The sequence below is a fragment of the Papaver somniferum genome, chromosome 7 (genome assembly GCF_003573695.1).
Source record: "Papaver somniferum cultivar HN1 chromosome 7, ASM357369v1, whole genome shotgun sequence".
In the NCBI taxonomy this organism is placed as follows: domain Eukaryota; kingdom Viridiplantae; phylum Streptophyta; class Magnoliopsida; order Ranunculales; family Papaveraceae; genus Papaver; species Papaver somniferum.
The window spans coordinates 66,083,833-66,100,033 of record NC_039364.1 but is presented as its reverse complement, the minus strand read 5'-3'; the positions used below and the strand labels follow the sequence as shown (position 1 = coordinate 66,100,033).

Here is a 16,201-nt window from a genome sequence, read left to right as displayed (position 1 = left end):
TAGGATAGTGTCTGTAGCGGCTTAATACAGTGTGTATTCAATCTGGACTAGGTCCTGGGGTTTTTCTGCATTTGCGGTTTTCTCGTTAAAAAAACTTCGGCTGTCTGTGTTATTTCAATTTCCGCATTATATTGTTTTATCTTTATAATTTGAAATAATACAGGTTGTGCGTTAAAGTTTAATCGATTGGAGATCCGACCTTGTGGTTGTCGATTTCATTCATTAACACTTGGATATTGGTCTTTGGTACCGTCCAAGTTATTCCTTGTGTTTGATTAAAGACTCGCTATTGTTTTAGCTTGAGTAAATCAAAACAATTGAGAGATATTGACTCCTTGAGATACTTTAATCTAGATTGAGTCTCATTGTCTAGTTGATTCTCTAGCGAAGTATTTCGGAGTTAGTCCATACAGATTACTAAGCGAAATATTGGGTGGTGTTGTTAGACCCCCGATTTTTCAATTGGTATCAGAGCAGGCAAACACGTTAAAGACCTTATAAGTCTATGTTTGTAGCGATCTGATTATGGACGAGTATATCTCTAATAACGTACCAGTTCAGAAATTACCAGATGATTCTAAAAGCTTGGATTCACCTGAGAGAACTGTCATATCTAAGTGAATATCCAAACACTCTCTTGATGTAAAAACTGTTGATTGGGAAACTCTCCTAGAAGAACAGTTGGATGAACTTTCTGATGAAGGTGATTCAGATATTGATAGAGATGTTGATGAGGAAGTCTCAGAGTATGTTAAGTTTTTGGATTCGTGGAATATGAATAAGATTACAACTTCTCATGTCACACCTCTTCTGACTCCTCTCTGTCGAGAAAACAAGAAATTGAGAAGATGTTACGCAGGTGTTTATTTTTCGAATCGTTCTACCGAATCGATCCTCAAGGATTCTGAGGAAAACCTATGAAGTCACTTGAATGTGATAATTATTATCAAAAGTACTTTTTGTTGGAAGAGAAACTTGCAGAATCTAAAGAAAGGTTTAACTTCCAGCAAACAAGTTTTGACGACAGAGAAAGCGCTTATCTCACTCGAGAAAAACTCCTTGAGGCTGATTTAGCTGCTAATCTTGATAAAATCAAGATGTTGGAAGATGACTTGAAAAAGTTCAATACTATTTCAAGCAAATTAACCACTATGCTAGGAGCAAGTAAAAGTCATCGTGATACACGAGGATTGGGCTATAAGGGAATAGATGCTCCAAGTACTAGGAAAGAGGTAAAATTTGTCAAGGCTAGTGATTCTTCTCAACAAAAGGTTTCCATTGATGGCAAAAGTGAAATACCTTCTCCGACAGTTAAGGTTCAAAAGAGCAAAGTTTATCAACCTCCAAAGTTAGCACACGCGGATCGAGGTAAGAACATTCCTTATGTTTGCCATTATTGCGGAAATAAAGTCACCTGGAAAGGAGATGTCGTTTCCGTATAAGGAATGAGAAACTTCATGATGTTCTTGTTTGGGAATCACAAGAAGTTGTGAAACCAAGATCATATGTTAAGACTGATCCTCTTAACGTTACAGGTTGTAATTGTCCAACCTTTAGGCAAAGGAATCAGTGCTATGATAAACCTAGATTTGCCTATAAACGTCGTACGAATCCTTTTCATAATCATAATGGTTATCAAAAGGATAACTTCGTAAAGTCGAAGACAAGATCCGATGCTCCCAATTGGAGAAAGACTAAATTGAAAAAGAATAGTCAATCCAATTCTCTTCCAAGAATTCTAGAAGAGAGTGATGGGAAGAAGGTTCCGACTGTTCCTAAACACACTCAGAAGTGCATACCGAAGAAAGACAATGATGTTTTGAGTGTGAAAAGGAATGATCTTCCAGAAAACTCCATGACTATGGAAAAGGCAGTATCCATGATGTTGGAACTTAACAAGTTTTTTTTGGAAAAATGGAATTGGATATGTAAGGTTCTAAAACTGATCTCTTTCATGATAATCCAAAGGTCACTTGTGGTGAGCAAGACTTTGTTCACCCCAACGCAACTTGATTGTGTTGGAAGTGCATCCTCACCAAGGAATGCCCTGCTTTGTATACTGTGAGGGAAGAACAAGAATTGGGGCAAACAGATTATGTTCGGTAAGGCGGTAGAATTCGATTGGATTCATCTAAAAAGGTATGTCTATAAACTTGAGAAATATTTGTACTTTTATTTGCTTATAATATTTATAATAATATTGCTTATCGTTCATTTCTACCTAACTTGATATGTGTTTAAGGTTCTTAAATGTTTAGGTTTGAAAAAAATACTTCGGGATGTTTGGACTACATGGAACACATTCCAAGTATGCATAACAACATTCAAAATCAAAATCCAGGGGTTTAAGTTCGCAAACCCGTATGCATACTTGACGTCGATATTCGTTAAACTTGTTTTGGCCGTAACATCTTCGTCTGAACTCGGATTTACCTCATTCTTTTTGCATTCTCTTCCTTATTGAATTCCCTTCAAAATGGAGATGAGAATTGGTGAATTCGGATGAGTTAATATTGGTCTTTGTCCTGTCTCTTATTTTTCAGTGTTTGCTCCGTTTCGTTGCACTTGTTCTATTCTCTTGGACTTGGGCACTGGGATTCTTGGATAAATCCTATTCTAAGCTATTTTGTGGATGTTACAAGAGTGATGTTGGGGAATCACAAAGAAGGAAGTTCGAGAATGGGTAGTAGTTCACATTGCTATATATTCTTGAGTGTTCACAGTCATCTCATGTGAACTATGGTGCATAGTCGTCAATGACTTTGTATGTTTTTCTTTGTTAAGGAAATCTTTTTATACGCTTTTGGGAACCACTCTTGGTATAAATCCGTGCGAAAAAGATTGATTCTACCTTCTAAGGGAAAAGATTGTTATTGAAGTATTAATCTTTATGATTTTATGATATTGCAATTGTTTATGGGATATGTATTGTTTGCATCCGTGAACTTGAAGGTCCCATATGTTTTCAAAAGTAAAGTCGTTCATAAATTGGTATTCGTATTGATGAAAGGACGAATGGACTTTTGACAAATACAAAAGTTATGCCTATGCAGTCATATATTTGATGGAAAATAGGGTAAAATATTTTGTGTGACAAGGATAAAGTCTATTATGTCATTATGCATATAGTGATGGTAAGATAGAATAGATCCTTGTATGTATTCTGCGGTATTGATCTTCTTTGATCCATTCTTTTTGTATTACCGTAAAGGATCCATTGTGTGTCTTATGTTGAGCACGATACAACTAAGTCGATTATTCTTATTGGCTTTGATGGTTGTTCCATAAGATGCTATATGTTGAGCATTATGAACTAAATTAATCATCTTGGTTGGTTATTTAGTTATTTGCTCCGAAAGTCTTCTTTTTTCGAGCAAAACTTTTGACAATTAAATTGATTACCTTCGTGATAAGTTTGGTTGTTTGTATTCCAATTAGATTAATTATGGTTTCTCTTGTAATTAGTCTAGTTGAGTTTTCATATATTCCACAAGTTCTTGTGTTGTGTATATGAACGGCTATACTAACTATGTTCTATTGGTTGATGTAGTCATATATTCCGTAAGGTTTTCCTTATGTTGAGTATGTGAACGATTAAGTTAGTCATCTCTGTATGATTACCTTAGTCGTAGCTCCGTAAGTTTACTTATGTTGAGAACAATCAATTAAATTGATCACTTTTGTGGTTTGATTTAGTTGCGTATTCCAATTAAATTAATCATGGGTTTACTTGTGATTAATTTGATTGAGTTTTGGATATAGAAAATCATTTTCCTATGGTTTTTGGTGTCCAATTAAAAATCCTTCTTTTCCTTCGAAATTAAGGTCGATCTCGTTGTTCTCTCGGGAATGACATCAAATGGGGGAGAGTTCTTTTGAACTTGTGCTTAATGGTAATATCTTGCGGGGTGTGCGGCTGTGGAATTTTATAGGGGTTATCTTGTATCTTAAAACTCCTTGATGAATGCATTTAGCTTCGGCTCTATGATTGCATCTAAATTAAGTTGGTATGTATTTTTCTTTTAGTCTATGAAATGTCTCTTGTGGAAATTTCATTATGATCTCGTTCTTTTACCTTTGCCAATTTTATTGACAAAAAGGGGGAGAAATAATACAGTTCACACTATAAATACATATGGTTTCCGGATCATTGTGTAAGGGGGAGTGGTTTTCATGATCGAGATGGAGTATTGACTAAGGGGGAGTGATACATATCACCATAGTATTGTTGTTAAAGTCGTGATGCAATTGGACTTTGATGTTACATACTGATACTATGACATTGTATAATAATGATCGAGAATCTCGATTTCTCTCATTGTTATAGCTACGGATCTTCAACAGCGGTTGTGCTAAACTTACAACCTTTGGGATCATTGGAGTACTCGGAAGGACGAAGATTTCAAGGAACGTTGAAGATTAGAATATGGAATAGGAGCCACTAAAGTTTATCTTTTTTGTATTCCATATGTATTAATAGTTTTGTCATTAAAATTGACAAAGGGGGAGATTGTTAGAGCATAGGTCGGTCGACCTCGCATGCGTTGCTATATCAAGCATGTTTTTCAATGTTAGTGATCAAAACTATGAGTCTTGATATCTAGCCTATTATAGCTAAGTCTCAGACTAGGATAGAAAAGTGTAGTTGAGCTCAAGGACTTCATGGCGATTCATCATACAACGACGAAGATCTACTCAAGGAATCGTGGAACTTCATCTACAAAATTGTATGTGGAAACTTGAACTTATCTATCACTCAAAAGTATATTTATTCTATCTCCTACTTCTTATGAGACAAAAGTCGTATGTTATATAGACTGGATCATACACATTTTACTTTTCGAGCTGAGTATTCACTACTTATCTTTTTCTCGAAATCGTGTGTTGGTAAAATGTTTCGCTCTGATCAAGTATATCTTCACCTAGTGACGAAAGTCATGAAAAGTTTCAATTACTTTGAGAATTGCTCTGACGTGAAACGGTCCGTGAATAACGACTATATAACGTCCTCTGAGAATGTCTCAATGATTGGAATGAGAGTTTAGATTACATAACCATGTATCCCTTAATCCGAAGTTTTTGAACTTTGTTGATTGAGAGCAACCGGAGGAATTGGCTTTGCCAAGTCCGCGAACTCAGTCCGCGAACTGACGGAAGTTCTCTTGCCGAGAATTTCTGCTGGATTTTCAAAAAACTCGTTTGCGTGTTTAGTCCACGAACTCAGTCCGCGAACCTAGTCCGTGAACTGGCGGAAGTCTCCTTGACGAAATTTTCTGATGAGTTTGGAAAACTCTGCCGGTTGTCTTAAGTCCGCGAATTTCTTTGCGTACTTGAGTGGGTTGTGATCTAAAGATGTGCTCTAAACATGAAACTTAAATTACTAAGGAATGCAGTATGCAAACCGTGGCTATCAGTTCATGAGTCGATTCAATCGAATCGAATCATGTTGGTTTCAATTGTGTCTTGTGTAGTTAAATAAGATCTGATAACAATTGAACAACTCTCTAACTAGTTCATTTGAGTCAATTTAACTAGTTATGGTGAAGAAGAACAAGGTTAATATGAATTGCTCATATGGTTTACCTTTTGGGTTATTATGTTGAACCAACATACACGTACACGTTTGGGCATGGTTTTCACAAACCCATTAAACGTCTACCCAAGTGTGTGTGACAATCTAAGTTTTCGATCTAACGGTTGAGAAATATTAGCTTGAATCTATATCAGGTTTTCATCTAATAGTGAATATGGATTGCTGTGTAATTAAGGAAAACCGCTGATTTGAAGGCTATATAAAGGAGACATCTAGCATTGTACAAAACTAATCCCCACACGTCTGTGTGATACTAGTGTGCTCGCTAGAGTCGATTCTCCTCTAACCTTTGGTTTTCTTCTCTAAAACCAGGTTAACGACTTAAAGACTTCATTGGGATTGTGAAGCCAGACCGATACTACTTTTATCGTAGTTGTGTGATCTGATCTTGCATCTTCTATCGTACGAGTACAATCTTTGATTGGCTTGAGATCGTGAGAGTTCTCCGATAGGCAAGATAAAGAAGTCACAAACATCTTCGTCTCACTGTTTGTGATTCCTCGACAAACCGCTTGTGTAGTCAAGAAGGATTGTTGAGAGGTGATTGATTAATCTAGGCTGATCTTCGGGAATATAAGACCGGATTATCAATTGGTTCTTGTTCACCTTGATTTTATATCTTAAGACGGAACAAAACCTAGGGTTTTTCTGTGGGAGACAGATTTATCCTTTGATAAACTTTTCTGTGTGAGACAGATCTGTTTATTATCAAGTCTGCGATTTTGGGTTGCAGCAACTCTTGGTTGTGGGTGAGATCAGCTAAGGGAATCAAGTGTGCAGTATCCTGCTGGGATCAGAGGCGTAGGAGTACAACTGTACCTTTAATTAGTGGGAGACTGATTGAGGTTCAACTATAGTCTAGTCTGAAGTTAGCTTGGAGTAGGCTAGTGTCTGTAGCGGCTTAATACAGTGTGTATTCAATCTGGACTAGGTCCCACGGTTTTTCTGCATTTGCGGTTTCCTCGTTAACAAAACTTCTGGTGTCTGTGTTATTTCAATTTCAGCATTATATTGTTTATCTTTATAATTTGAAATAATACAGGTTGTGCGTTAAAGTTTAATCGATTGGAGATCCGACCTTGTGATTGTTGATTTCATTGATTAACACTTGGACATTGGTCTTTGGTACCGTCCAAGTTATTCATTGTGTTTGATTAAAGACTCGCTATTGTTTTAGCTTGAGTAAATCAAAACAAGTTATAGATATTGACTCCTTGAGCTACTTTAATCTAGATTGAGTCTGACTATCTAGTTGATTCTCTAACAAAGTATTTCGGAGTTAGTCCACACAGATTGCTAAGCGAAATATTGGGTGGTGTTGTTAGACCCCCGCTTTTTCAGCAAGCATACTTCCACCAAAAATCCGACTTTTCTTATGGAAAGTCAGTCATAAAGGTCTACAAACCTTTGGAACTCTACATGCCAGGAAAATCATGGATCATAACACATGCCCTATGTGTACTACAAATGCAGAATCCAACCAACATTGTATGTTCACATGCAATCATGCGAAAGAAACATGGAAACTGATGGTGAAACATCTACATGATATTGGAAATAATAATGCATACAACCCATACTACAACATCTTCCTCTCACCACATCCGGAGCCAAATGTTATTGCAAGATCGTCTGACACTAATCGAGGCAACACCAGAACACATCGAGGCAACAACAACATACAACCACCGCCTCGCCAAAGGATACCCAGCAGCTATGCAGCCACAACAATACAAGTGCCACAGGATTTCATTAACTTTCTCGACATGGCACAAAACGAGGAAGTTTTCACATTGGCGTGTTTCACTATCTGGAATATCTTGTTGGCCAAGAATGCAAGAGTATACAAAAAATTGATTCAGACACCGAAGAAAACATTTCAGATTGCGTTAATTCTGACACAAGAATTCAGATGGACCCGGAACCACCTCAACAACAGACACCCAAACCTGAGGCAACATCACCAACAACAACAACATCAGGCTTCAAAAAGACTAATATGGATCAAATGGCATCCCCCACCTGCAAATTGGATCAAAATAAACACAGATTAAGCAAGCAAAGGGACACCAGGGGTTACACCAGACATGGCGGGGGCAGGATGGATCTACATGAATGCTGATAATCAGGTGGTCATGGCCATGGCAGCACCAATTGGAATTGCACCATCATTGCTAGCTGAAACACGGGATCTTCTCCTAGCAGTGAGAATGACAACAACACAAGGCTGGAAGAACATATGGTTCGAAACAGACTCGACAACACTACTAAGTTTGATCGAAAATTCAGATACTCAAACACCTTGGATCATTCGAAATATGTTATCGGAAATCCATCATTACCTCAATACAATAGAACAGTTCAAGAGCACACATATCTATAGAGAGGCGAATCAGGGTGTTGATGGTTAGCGAACTTTGCAATAGAAAAACAACTACAACAACAAGGAATGTGTAGCACTTTTATCTGGGAAAATACATGCCCAACGTTCCTTAACGATATTGTAACGAATAATTCGATGGAGCATTTGTACCCAGAGAAATTTCTATTTAATAAAGGCAACTTTTCTTTCAAAAAAAAAATAATAATCTTTGTATAAGAGTAACAAATATAAATTCCCATTAGTAATTTCTTCAAAATTCATGGTTTTCGTTTTTGACGTGATGTATTTGATTATTTAGTATGCAAAATTATTATCATCGAAATTGAATCTCTTCTTTCAACGATAAAATACATGACACCATAACGGTATTTTCCTACACTTACTAAAACCTGTTTTTGGGTTCTAACAACAAAAAGATAAATTGAACAAAATTCAGAAACATATACAGTAGTATAAAAAAATACTCCTGATTTAGAGCCGGCTCGTGAATGACCGATCAATACTGTCATAGTCCGGCACTGCATTATCCTGATTTTTGGATTTATATCGAATAATCATATTATGTCCATATCAACCATACTTTAGAGAACTCGCGGAAACTCAATAAATTATTAACATGTTAATTATTCGTTCTGAACACATTAATTACAGAACAAAAATCTTCTAATCACAATCACAAATCTAGTATTCAACACAAACTAGCTAATATAGCCGGCCATTTTTACTAATCGACAAATTCAGTGTGATTTATACATACGCTAACTCTCACTCATAGTGGTAGTCACTAGTCACTGTTAATACAAGCAAGAAAAGAAAAATGGTAATGAAATTTATGCTAAACCATTATTCCCTCTTCATTTTCCTTTTGATGAGTTTAGTGGTTCCATTTCTAAGTGAGCCAACAAATATTATAAGTTCTTGTTTAACTCAAAATCAAGTTAAGAATTTCACACTTAATGCAAACTCTGGCAACGATACGTCAGAATTTCACAAGCTTCTTAGTTTTTCCATCCAAAATCTCCGGTATGCTGAATCCACGTATACTAAACCAATTGTGATCGTTCTTCCTGACACTAGAGAAGAACTAGCAAACACTGTTTTGTGTTCTAAACAAGCTTCGTTAGCTATTAGAGTAAGATGTGGAGGACACAGTTATGAAGGATTATCTTCTGTTTCTACTTATACTGGAGAGCTATTCATGATTATCGATGTTATGAATCTGAATAATGTTTCGGTTGATTTGGAATCTGAAACTGCTTGGGTTGAAGGTGGCGCCACACTTGGTGAGACTTGCCAAGCAATCGCCGAGTCAAGTCACTTACATGGGTTCTCGGCTGGGTCGTGTCCTACTGTTGGAAGTGGTGGTCATATTTCTGGAGGTGGATTCGGTCTTTTATCTAGAAAATATGGCCTTGCTGCTGATAACGTTGTTGATGCAATTCTTATTGATGCTAATGGACGGTTTCTAGATCGAAAAGCCATGGGAGAAGATGTTTTTTTGGGCAATCCGAGGCGGTGGTGGTGGTGTTTGGGGCATAATTTACGCGTGGAAAGTACAGTTAGTTCCAGTACCAGAAACTGTTACAAGTTTCATTCTGTCAAGACCAGGTACAAAAAATTCCGTAGCCAAATTAGTTCATAAGTGGAAATTTGTGGCACCTCATTTAGAAGACGAGTTCTACTTGTCAGTTTTCGTTGGAGCAGGTTTACCCGAGACTCGTACTATAGGTATCTCGGCTACATTTAAAGGATTTTACCTTGGTTCGACAGCTGAAGCCATATCTACTCTAAACCGAAAATTTCCAGAACTGGGTGTTGCTGAAGATGATTGCAAGGAAATGAGTTGGATAGAATCAGTTGTATTTTTTTCTGGGTTACGTAATGGAAGCACTGTCTTGGATTTGAAGAACCGATACTTGGATGACAAAGGGTATTTTAAGGCCAAATCAGACTATGTAAAGGAACCGATATCAATGAGAGGGATAAAAACTGCACTGAGAATACTCGAAAATGAGCCGAAAGGGTATGTGATTTTAGACCCATATGGGGGACTTATGAGTAAGATTAGCAGTGACTCTATTCCATACCCTCATAGAGCAGGAAACATCTACGCAATTCAGTACTTGGTCGCATGGAATTCAACAGATAACAGTAAGAACGACGTCTTCATATCTTGGATAAGAAATTTCTACAATTCTATGACAAACTATGTTGCAAAAGGTCCAAGAGCAGCTTATGTGAATTATCTGGATCTCGATCTTGGAGAAATGAACTTGCTGAGTCTAACTAGTAGTACTACAATGGCCAGGTCCCAGTCTGATGCAGTAAAGATAGCTAAGGTTTGGGGTGAGAAGTATTTCTTAAAAAACTATGATCATTTAGTACAAGCAAAAACACTTATCGATCCTGATAACGTTTTTTATAACCAACAGGGGATTCCACCATTGCCAACTAGCCGTTTGCATTCAAATATATGAGCAATGAAAAAGAGAGGTATATCTGTGAAATGCTACATGCTTATGTTGATTTCTACATTTTTATATCATCCTAAGCATCATGTGTTGGCGTACAGCAAGAAAAAGGAAGGCCTTTGGTAACCACAGTTTTTCTTTTTGTGCGTACTTAAAGACTCCTAAGAAAAGAGAACTTTATAGCCAAAAATGTGTTTGGATGCCATCATTTTGAACTCTTATTGCCAAATTCTTTAGATTCTCCGGAATTTTTCCAGTGACTTTTTTTTGTCAGTCTAATTCATATTCTTAGTAGTTCTAGCTTCTTTGTGAATCCAGTGCACTAGTAGAATGTTTTCGGGTTTCTTGAAAATATTTTTGGTAAAGCTAAAGAAACACAAAGAACTGCTAATCCATGAGAACCTACTATGTTACATAGATCAATTGATGACAGAGTTAAAACCAAATATATGTGACAGTGACACCAATTGATTTCAAGGTGACTAGTCACACCTTAGTTGCTTGATCGATCTCCCCAAAATCTTCAACGTCTGTAACTTGTTTGGTTACACAAGCTTTTGCTTCTTTACTCTTACCCCACAAAAGAATATATAGACCAAGGATGACGAGAATCGATCCAAGAACACTGTAAATTTCAATTTAGTATTAGAATTTTCCTAGAGTAGTTAGACATAGATTTCAAATCTAGTTACTACTATCTTGGAGTTCTAATACCTTCCGAGATGAAGTTGTTCGTGCAAAATTGAGAAATCGAATATGGCTACTACGATTTGAATCAGAGGACTGAAGGCTGCAGTAAAAACAGGACCTCTTTTCTTCACACAGTATTCCATACCTACATAGCTCAACCGTGTCCCCACGATCCCCTGCACTCGCAAAGTGAAAAACACGGCAATTTAAACAAATTTTTTTACTGAAGATTTCTTTTTTTCTTCCTTAAAGATGAATTATGACATTATTTACCGAGTATAAGACAGTTATGGTCTGAATTTTTCCTTTCAGAACCCATGAAGAATAGTGCTGATTCGTAGTAAAGCTTAATAGAGCTGATTGAATTGCACCGAACAGGCTCATAATAGTAGTACTCGAGTACCGACATGGGTACATTTTACCTATTTTGGCTTGAATAAGAAACCATGAAGACCAAAATACTGAACCAACAATCAGAGCTATTGTTCCAATCGTCCAGCGTTCCGTTTTGTTATTCGGGTTCAACCAATTTAAGTGATTAGTTGTATGAATTGAGGTTATTGTTTCTTTAGAATCCGAAATATTTGTTATTGGCATTCCTTTGTAGAGTGTCAACACCATCGCACCACCTACACTTACAACTGTGCCTAAAACCTTTGCGCTGCCACTCATATTTTAATATCCACCACTTCTAACCTGATTTTTAAACAACAAACATAGTCATTTAGCAGCAATTATTAGTATCAGTTTCTAAACAAACTGAAAGATTGAAGAATTTGTCAAGTACCCAAAAGGTAGAGCCATAAGAAATGTGAGCACAGGCACCATGTTGATGAAGGCACATGTAAATGTCGCCGATGTATTTTGAAGCCCAAGAAGGAAACCGTATTGTGTAACTGTCGCCCTGTGATAGACATCGAGAGTTATTTTGAGGATTTTCCAAAGAATGCTTAATGTCAATTATAACCAGAATGTATTAGAAGTTGCTAACCCAAGCATGGCACTTATGAACAAGTGACACAAGATTCGAGATGTGAGTTTAGGCCTAGTTTTCCTGCATCCAAATCAAAATTACAAGATTTCATTGATTTTCTCATAGCAGCAAAAAGACACAACCAAATTTAAGCTAAAGACCCAAATGACTTAACAAAACAAATCTCTAGACAATTTACTCTGGATGATATAATTAATTCGTAAGAGGATGAATAGAAGTATATATACCTCTCCCAGAAGTAGGCCATGGGGGCTAAGAAAACTGCGGCAAATAAAGTCCGATAGGTAATAAGAACCAGATGATCCATTCCATCATCAACAACTTTCTTAAGAAGTACATTTACAGTAGCTAAAGCAAATTCAATGACAACCATAAGAAAAGCTGGGTGCCATTCATCCAACCACTTCATCATCTCACTCTCAACCGTCCCTCTCTCGATCCCTCTCTGTGTTTGCTTGTGAACTTGTCGGACCTGAAACTCAACAAAAGCGACACACATAATTGTAGGCTTTTTTGGAATAGAGATGGATTCTGTAGATTAAGTGGACAGAAAGCAAGAGATTAAAATTCTGTAAATGTCAATCAACACTTTAAACTATTTATTATTTTAACTTTGTCATTGTTTATAATTATTTGTTTGTCTACAAACAAATCCTTCTCTTTTTGTTTAAATAAAATATAGTGGGAATCAGTTGGAAAACAGAAAATTCCTTCATTCATCACAACAGTAGCATCAGTTCTTCCAACTCGTACGTTCTTAGGTTCGTTACGGGTTTTCCCTTCTCTTTAAATATTTGAACATGTTCTTCATATTAGTCTTGGTGGGTTTAGTAATTTACATTCTCTAGATAGTCACTTCATAAAAAAACATGTTTTAATTAGCTTGAATGCGGTGCAGTAGTAGCATAAGTAGTCACTTCTCTTCTTTTGCATGCATAGTATCTAGTGAAACTTGTTTTTCTTCATCAGAGATGATCATCACCAGACCCTTAATGCTAAATCGTTGGAGGAGACAGAAATGGAATTTTATGTCTTATCTTTTTTTTTTCTTTTTTTTTTCGTTCTTTTTTTCTTCAGATCGGCAATTTTATGTCTAATCTTAATAGTGTCTTAACTTGGTAGCCAGGCTAGCTAGTAGCTAGAGAAGTGGGTGACTCTGTTCTCACGTTTTCATATTGTCCAATACAAGATTTAACAACTTGGCCAATTATGGCACATATGCTCTGTAGTTGTACACTATATTGACTTGTACACTATATTGACTGATGATTAGCATATTATTGTTCGATGTCAGCAATATGACATCACATGTAATCTAACAGTTATGAATAGTAACATTTAAATATGAGGAGGGATCCCCTCCCACTTTTAATATCACACTATCTTATATGTTCGACGTCATTTTTGTGAATAAAAAACGGATTTGAAGGTACGTAATATTTTGGGGATATGTTACTATTACGAAGCTCTACGCTTCTACCGAAAATCAACGTATTCCCAGATGTGTAACATCACCATCTACTATTTTGAAAATGAGCCGTTGAAAATCAACTGATTTCTGGCCGTCGAAATTAAGACCAGTAGATTGTGAGGTTTTATATTTCGCAATGTGCTCATTTTTGGTAGACATGTAGAACTTGGTAAGAGAAACATATAATCAAAATATTAGGTTCAAATCCGTCATGGTTTGGTTTTTATTCATAAAAATGATGTCCAACGTGTGAGATAGTGTGAAAATAAAAGTGTGAAGGGATCCCAAACATATAAATTCAATCAATATATGTTGGGACTTCTTCTTCTTGCAATGAACCATGTCATCGAGTTTCTTGCACCTAATCAAGTATCCATCATCTTGTGCATAGGAAGAATCAAGACAAAAGCAGGAGAGATGAGAGAGTGTGTCAGAGAGAATGGAAACTTTTTTGAATCTGTAACTCAAATCGAATTCAAAACTTTTGAGTTTTCACATCAAAAATTAGGAAATCAAAATGGTTTTAAGATCGTTGAAAGGGGTCCTAATGGTTTAAACTTCAAGATTATTTTCTCGGAAGCCATCGGAGCATGGATGATAAAATCTCTGGAAGAAAATTTATAACCTAACAGCATCATAAGGAAATGGACAAGAAGAGAAGGTAATTTTTCATTTTTAACTGAGAAGTTACAAAATCCAAGGGGAGAATTTCTTAAAATCGAAAGAACTGATGAAAGTAGAGCATCAAATAAAGCTCTATTTATACCAAGAGGTAAGGATGATTATGGTTAGAGGATATTTAATGCTTTGCTGAGCAAACTTTTGGGAAGGAAAATAAATACTCAACAAAGAATCCCAATTACAACTGATTTTTCCAGTACACCCAACAACAATGAGGTCACCAGAACAAATCGCACTTTTTGTTGTGTAGATTTTGGCTCTATCTCATGGAATCAAGTGGCTAAGCAAATTGCGACTCGTCTTAAATGGAATAGATATCTGAAAATATCTGTAGTAAATGATCACATGGCTTACTTCCAACCAAATAATGATCAAGAATGGGAGAGTTAATGGAAACCCATTAAATGGAATTTCAAAGACACGTAATTGGAAGCAAAGAGATGGATTGCAGAGGACAATATAATTAATCCTACGACACTCTCTGTAGCTCAAAACTGGATCAAAGTGAAAGGCTTGTCGGTTCAACTTTGTCTAAGGACAACTTCGATCAGATTGGAGAATTGATGGGGGGACTTGCTGAAGTTGATAAAGAAACTCTAAAGAAGAATCCATCTTGTTGCAGATTAAGAGTGAAAAGTCAAGCTCAAGATCCCAGCTGCTGTGCATATTAATCTCCAAAGCATAATGTGGGTTCTGGCTATTGAATGAGATTTCAATTACTCGCCGCCGATGAACTCAATGGTCAAATCTTACCGACGTACACTGGAACAGTTGGATAGGATGTCAGACTTACCTCAACATTCAAATTTTGAAGTTTCTGACACAAGCATAATGACTTATCATCATGGGAGAAGGGGTCAGTCAGGTAAAAATACCGGTCATTATCCTAAGACTATTTCTGATTTTTTTCATCATTTTAGAGATCAAAGTCATCAAAAACTTGTTTAAAGCCAAGAAGTAACGGTTATTCAAAAACCGATACAAAAATTTATGAACCGATATTACATCAACAAAGGCATTAAATTGGTGGAAATCAATCATGCGTTTAAAGAGATAAAGCAAGCGATACCAGAAGAATCTCCTTTGTGGAATCAAGAAGATCCAGAGCCATTGCACTTGGATATAGATCCTTTTAATCAATTGATAGATTTGGTACAAGATATTGCTCATTTTTCACGAAACCTAAACAGAGAAATTGTGAAAATAAATACAAATCACAACACAATGTACTTGATCATGGAAGCAACAGTCAACATAGGAGCAAATTATGGTGGACAGGAAGATAGGGTAAGGGAAATCTACAGAGAAATAGTGGCAAATCATTTCAAATTGAATGAAGGAACATCTAGAAACAAACTGAAAACAAATACTACAATCATCACAGGGAAAGAGAACAAAGAGGAAGAGGGAGAATTATAGGAAGATGCTGTGAATTTGGCTTCAGATTGTCTCAATGGATATTAAAATACTTTTGATAAATGAATAAAATGGAGAATTAAAAGATCTTATAAAGAAAGTAAAACCAACAGTATGTCTTCTACAGGAAACTCATATGTTGAAATTGAATGACTGGTGTGTGAAACACTTATGGGGCAATGAACAATACAAATGGAGAGACATTCCATCTCAATGGATGTCTGGTGGATTACTTACAATATGGAATGATGCAGAATTGAAATGTGTGGATGACATTTTTGGCCCAAACACATTGTATCAAAAGTTCAAATGCAAAAATGAAGACTATGAATGGTGCTTAATAAATGTATACTCTCCATGTGATTATTGGGAAGAGTTGAGTTTTGGGAAGAACTAGATGATCTAACTGGATGGGCAAATGAAAATTGGGTAATTGCAGGGGATTTCAATGCAATAATAATAAGAAGAGAAAGAAATAAACCAGGTGGCTCTAAAAGGAACA

At 36.4% G+C, this 16,201-nt stretch overlaps 1 protein-coding gene and 2 pseudogenes across 1 annotated transcript; 2 read left to right on the top strand and 1 right to left on the bottom strand.

Moving 5' to 3' along the window:
• Positions 1 to 7,680: 7,680 nt before the first annotated feature.
• LOC113294717 lies at positions 7,681 to 8,004 on the top strand. Its single transcript, XM_026543092.1, has one exon. It carries the CDS (start codon positions 7,681 to 7,683, stop codon positions 8,002 to 8,004), a length of 324 nt encoding a protein of 107 aa, XP_026398877.1.
• A 789-nt stretch (positions 8,005 to 8,793) lies between these two features.
• Positions 8,794 to 10,458, top strand: LOC113294716 (annotated as a pseudogene).
• Positions 10,459 to 10,748: 290 nt separating this feature from the next.
• LOC113292768 lies at positions 10,749 to 12,588 on the bottom strand (annotated as a pseudogene).
• Between the last annotated feature and the right edge of the window lie 3,613 nt (positions 12,589 to 16,201).

Bases quoted from the DNA above. Each gene is read 5' to 3' on its own strand.
- LOC113294717 (XM_026543092.1), top strand. From the start codon at position 7,681: ATGGCGGGGGCAGGATGGATCTACATGAATGCTGATAATCAGGTGGTC.